Source organism: Arachis ipaensis, chromosome B05 (assembly GCF_000816755.2).
Source record: "Arachis ipaensis cultivar K30076 chromosome B05, Araip1.1, whole genome shotgun sequence".
In the NCBI taxonomy this organism is placed as follows: domain Eukaryota; kingdom Viridiplantae; phylum Streptophyta; class Magnoliopsida; order Fabales; family Fabaceae; genus Arachis; species Arachis ipaensis.
In genome coordinates, this window is record NC_029789.2 from 17,907,145 (window position 1) to 17,912,815 (window position 5,671).

The 5,671-nt window shown below is 37.5% G+C and overlaps 2 protein-coding genes across 6 annotated transcripts; one reads left to right on the top strand and one right to left on the bottom strand.

Moving 5' to 3' along the window:
* On the top strand, nucleotides 488-2,964 carry LOC107643178. The gene is made up of 2 exons (XM_016346759.2): nucleotides 488-963; nucleotides 1,120-2,964. Exons 1-2 carry the CDS (start codon nucleotides 735-737, stop codon nucleotides 2,721-2,723), a joined length of 1,833 nt encoding a protein of 610 aa, XP_016202245.1. The 5' UTR covers nucleotides 488-734; the 3' UTR covers nucleotides 2,724-2,964.
* LOC107643179 (ADP-ribosylation factor) lies at nucleotides 3,397-5,671 on the bottom strand. 5 transcript variants are annotated; one of them, XM_016346761.2, is made up of 7 exons: nucleotides 5,553-5,671; nucleotides 5,354-5,444; nucleotides 5,078-5,193; nucleotides 4,912-4,971; nucleotides 4,739-4,804; nucleotides 3,788-3,988; nucleotides 3,397-3,679 (listed from the first exon to the last, which is right to left on the bottom strand). In XM_016346761.2, the coding sequence occupies exons 1-6, from the start codon at nucleotides 5,607-5,609 to the stop codon at nucleotides 3,800-3,802; spliced, it is 579 nt and encodes a 192-aa protein (XP_016202247.1). In that variant the 5' UTR covers nucleotides 5,610-5,671; the 3' UTR covers nucleotides 3,397-3,679; nucleotides 3,788-3,799. The 5 variants fall into 5 exon arrangements, with proteins under 5 accessions (XP_016202247.1, XP_016202246.1, XP_016202249.1 ...); XM_016346760.2 differs by having other exon boundaries at nucleotides 3,417-3,697; XM_016346763.2 differs by having other exon boundaries at nucleotides 3,417-3,697; nucleotides 5,549-5,671.

The window sequence follows — 5,671 nt, forward strand, 5'->3', positions numbered from 1 at the left end:
GTTATATAATGAAAATTCAGGTACAGGCAATTTTACGTGAAGTTGATAATTGAAAATCGTTAAATAATTTGATAGGTTTAACTAAATTATCATCTAATAATTTCCATCTATCAACTTTACATAAAATTAACTTCAACGGTATTTTCACCTTGTATATATTCTTTTATCCTTTTGTATTTCTCTTAGTTTCTTTACAGATTTTGATAGAATCATATTTTCTAAAATAATATCGGTATAATTTGAATTTTTTTTTTTTTTTGAGTGCTTCTTCCCCATTGTTTATAATATAAGAAAACTAGTCACCAAAAAAAAATATAAGAAAACAAAAATTCAATGTCTTAACGGCACTGCTTAGCAAAAATCCAATAGATTAACGATTAAAATTGTGATCTAAAAACTAAAACAGTTGACATCAAATATAATATCAATTTTGTTTGGTTGACGATTAGACTACTAGTCCAATCCCATGGGAACGGGAATAGATACCAATACAGAAAGGAAAGCGTGGTTAATTAGGGTCCTCAACTTTCGGGGTGGCAAGAATCAAACAAAACCCAACCCAACAAGCAAACCGAAAGCAATGATAATAATTATAATTATATAACACTTGAATGCGACAGACCGACGGCAATTAAATTACGAAGAAGCAAAGCATGGCCGGCGAGAGCGAGAGTGAAAGAATGCGAGGGCCCCACTAACTCAATGAGTCAGCGACCTTTGAATTTTGGAGCACTATGAAGAAGATCCACACTCTGATGATCATGGTGACTTCAACCATCAACCTCAACGTGAAGCTCCAATTTGCAACTCACCTGTTATTGCGGTTACTCCTCCACATGCCTCGCTTCACCTGCAAATGCTTCTCCTTCGTTTGGAACCGAACCACCACTCGCAACACCAATAATACCCTCGCTCTCCCTCAAACCTTTTCTCTCTCTGCTCCTCTTCCTCAATGGCCTCAAGGTAACTAGATTAATATTTATGATGTGCAATTACGGTTATGTAAATCTTAGTTAATTCTGTTAGCAAATCAAACCTTATTATACTGATTAGATATCTAGAGCTTAGATCTTAAATCTTAGTGATGAGTGCATTTGTTAACTGTATTTGTTATTGCAGGACAAGGTTTTGCTTCGGGAATTGTTAGCCTTGGTGAAATTGAAGTGTGTGAGATCACAAGGTTTGAGTTTGTTTGGAGCAGCAGTGATACAATAGACATTAGAAAATCTGTTGCATTCTATAAGCCTGTAGGAATACCGGATGGATTCCGCGTTCTCGGTCACTATTGTCAGCCCTGCTACAAGCCCTTGAGGGGTTTTGTACTTGTGGCTAGGGAAGCAGAAGCTTCCAAATCCGAAAGTACTGAAATTCGCGACAGCGATGAATTGCCGGCTCTGAGGAATCCCCTTGATTATACATTGGTATGGTGTTCTAATGCAGGAGGCAAGGAAGTGTCGAATGGTTCTGGTTACTTTTGGATACCCCTGCCTCCTAAAGGATACAAAGCTCTTGGCTACTTGGTTACTCACAAGCCTGAAAAGCCTCATTTGGATGAAATTAGTTGTGTTCGTGCCGATCTCACTGATATATGTGAACCTTACCGTGCAACGTTTGATGCTAGTTCTGTGATTCCGGAGATTCCATTTCAGGTATGGAGTTTGAGACCGAGTGATCGTGGCATGTGGGGGAAAGGAGTTTCAGTAGGGACATTTTTCTGCAGTAGTTATTGGATCAAAGGAGAAGAGTTACCAATTGCATGCTTGAAGAATTTGAACTCAATGCTACCAGCAATGCCACAACTCCAACAAATACATGCACTCATAGAGCACTATGGTCCTACTGTTTTCTTTCATCCTGAGGAAGTTTACTTGCCGTCTTCTGTTGAATGGTTCTTCAGCAACGGAGCACTCTTGTACAGAAAAGGCACAACAATGGGTGAGGCCATTGATGCAACCGGCTCAAGTTTACCGGTTGGAGGGACAAACGATGGGGAGTTTTGGATAGATTTGCCGAATGATGATCGAAGGGAGTTTGTGAAACGCGGCGACTTGAAAAGTGCAAAATTGTATGCTCATGTGAAGCCAGCTCTAGGTGGAACTTTCACAGACATTGCCATGTGGGTATTTTGCCCCTTCAATGGACCTTCCACTCTGAAATTAGGAATTATGAGTATGCCTTTTAGCAAGGTTGGAGAGCATGTGGGAGATTGGGAGCATTTCACACTTCGGATATCTAATTTCACTGGAGAACTTTGGAGTATCTATTTCTCACAGCATAGTGGTGGTAAATGGGTGGATGCCCAAGATTTGGAGTATGTTGATGGCAACAAAGCTATTGTTTACTCGTCAAGAAATGGACATGCAAGTTTCCCACATGCTGGAACCTATATCCAAGGGTCTTCAAAGCTTGGAATTGGGATCAGGAATGATGCTACTAGAAGCAATTTGTATGTGGATTCTAGTTCTCAGTACGAGGTTGTTGCAGCTGAGTACCTAGGAGATGCTGTCAGTGAGCCTCAGTGGTTGCAGTTTATGAGAGAGTGGGGTCCCAAAATTGTTTATGATTCAAAAACTGAGCTGGATAAGATCATCAATGCTCTGCCACTCAGGCTTCGAAGTTCATTCGAGAACTTAGTTAAAAAGCTACCAGTGGAGTTGTATGGTGAGGAAGGTCCTACAGGGCCAAAAGAGAAAAATAACTGGATAGGAGATGAAAGATGGTGAACTGATATTCAATTATTCATATTCTTGTGTTCATATCACACCGATTCCTTTAATCGGCAAAGTCTGGGATAGTTTTGTAATTGTATTGTATTTGTATTATTTTTGTATAGTTTGGTGCACATACAGAGATTTTTTTTTTCTCCCTTCCTTTGTTCAAATACAGAGAGATTTATGTAATTCAATGGTTTAGAGCGGTGCTTCATTATTTAATATTTATGTAATGCTAATATTGATTTGGTCATTATATCAATCTTGTTCTTGGTCTCTTGGGTCTTGTTACCATGTCTTTTGGTCTTTCTAAGGAACTGAATATAAACAATGATATATCAACCAGTATAAACTACGTGTACTACACGAAGTAGACGAGGGATATTAACAAGAATGAAAGAAATGAAATATTAAATATTAAACGTAGGACCTTTACTTTCCTCTTCAAATACTAAACACATCTCGGTCCTCAGAAAATGACATAAAAGTAGCCATTTTGTTTAATCATTTACATGAAGGAAAATAATATTCAATTCAGATTTTTCACATAAATTATTGTCGGAGGAGTAAGACACGCATACATATTTTGGAAATACCAATACATGATAACTTTCCCCCCTTAGAAATTCCGATCGACGAGAAATATATATTGATATATTATAAGAAAATCAAGATAGGGAAAATACCCTAATAATTAATCAGACAGGCTCGTAATGTTTTGGTCAAAATCAATATGCCATTAGAATTTTCTCGAGTGTAAAATTAGTTTACATCACCAAGCTTAAGCTTCTATACATTGTAACAGAGTCATATATCTAAGTACCCTGAAACTAAACTATATACTTCATCAGCATCAGATTGATGAAACCTGATGCAACTCCTAAAAAGAAAAGAGAGTTGATTACAGTTCTGTAGCCCTTAATGAAAATGGCCAAACTCTACCATTCATCAATGACAGGCCAAAATAGCTGCAGCACATAGAACATCTGTATATAGAACTCTTATAAATGTAATGAAATGAATGATAAAAATGGAAAGTAAATCATGAGTATATAAGTAACAAAAGAAATTCAAACCTGGAGTCACAATTAGAAGGAGGTTCCTACAGAGGAGAATCCGGCAGCTTTTCTCTCCTTTAGAGTTGTAGCCAACCAGTCCAAGCCCTCATAAAGGCCATCTCCCTTAAGCGCGCAAGTGCCTTGTAAGTGCCATTTTCTATTCTTCAGATCAAATAGACCAAGTCCTTCACATACTTCCATTGGTGTCATAGCTCCTCTCTAAAGGAAAAAGGGAAATATTTAACACTTATAATCAGACTTAAGCATAAGGCAAAGCTAAACGTAGTTTGTTCAAGAGGAAAACTCTGCTATTGTTATGGTATTAATAATTGTATACAGTGGTTAAAACAATTCTATAAGTTCACTTCATCCATCTGCTTGGTAAATATCCTGAATATCTCTAGTAATCAATCTATCTTGACATTGGAGACATAAATACAAGCCAAAATATGGTATGTGTGCATAGTATTATATTCCTTTATAATTATCTGCCCATTTGTTCATACATAAGGAGAGAGAAGGGCCACCTAAATGACTCTAAATTATCATCCACAGAGATGTAGAAGCTTTTTAACATTATTCGAGATGAAACTACAAGAGCAGCCTATATCATATATATCAGTGGCAGAGAGTTCATCTGGACCTTTCACATAAGGACCTTTTGGTTTTACCTCTGGTTGATTTTACAACTGTGGGAAAGATCAAGAGGTGGTGTTTCAGGGCTGCTAGTCACATGCATATGAGCAAATTTATATCTCCTAACATGGTCCCTCAGCAAAATCCTCTTCGACTGAAGCATGCATGAAGCGGGGTAGGTCAGCGGTTTTTACACAGGTGAAATTTAAGAACGGATATTCCTAAATAAGCTTCTAACCACTTGTTCAGGGAGGATTAAAAAGACATAACCTTAATCTAAAGTCAATCAGCTGAAATATCATAGACTAAAGAGAAAAAGTAACAAAGACATACCAGGTCCTGTTTGTTAGCAAAGACCAAGATGACACTATTGAGCATAAATGGGTCATTTATGATTGCCTGCAATTAACCCATTTAACCAGTTAAATTTGTTTAAAATAACATGGTTATACACACACTCACTTTGTCACTCACACATAATGATATTAACCTATATTTGTTTTCACCTGAAATTCCTGCTTCGCTTGGCCAATTCTCTCGCGGTCCAGACTATCAACAACATAAATCTGAAAAAATGGCACACATCATGACGCCAGCATATAAATAACAATCACAAGCCCATGGAAAGCATAGCAGAGCAAAAGAAAAACTTGTCTTGAGTTGAATTCATACCAGACCGTCAGTGTTATTGAAATAGTGCCTCCAGAGTGGCCTTAACTTCTCTTGGCCACCCACATCCCAAACAGTGAATATCACATTCTTATATTGAACTTTCTCCACATTGAACCCTAAAAAGAATATGTAAAGTCATACATACATGCATACATACATAGATTGATAGTTTAATACAAACATGAAGCAACAATTAAAGGTAGCAAAATCAAAATATTTAGGGTATAAAGAGAAATTAAAGTTAATTGAGGTTAGGAAACACATGAAAGGACGGACCAATAGTAGGAACAGTAGAAAGAACCTCTCCAATGTGAAGCTTGTAGAGTATGGTGGTTTTGCCAGCTGCGTCAAGACCAAGCATCACAACCTGAAAATCAATCCATCAAAAATACATTAATATTATAGAAAGGTAGATTAGATTATCATGCAAACAACAACACAATCAGAAATAGAAAGAGGGAGGAACCGCACCCACCCGCATCTCGGAGTTGCCGAAGAAGGCGTCGAAGAGCTTCCGAAAAGCTTGACCCATGCTTATGCCTTGTTTGGAATTTTTACGATTTGTTAGAGAATGATCAATGAACTAAGAAACTC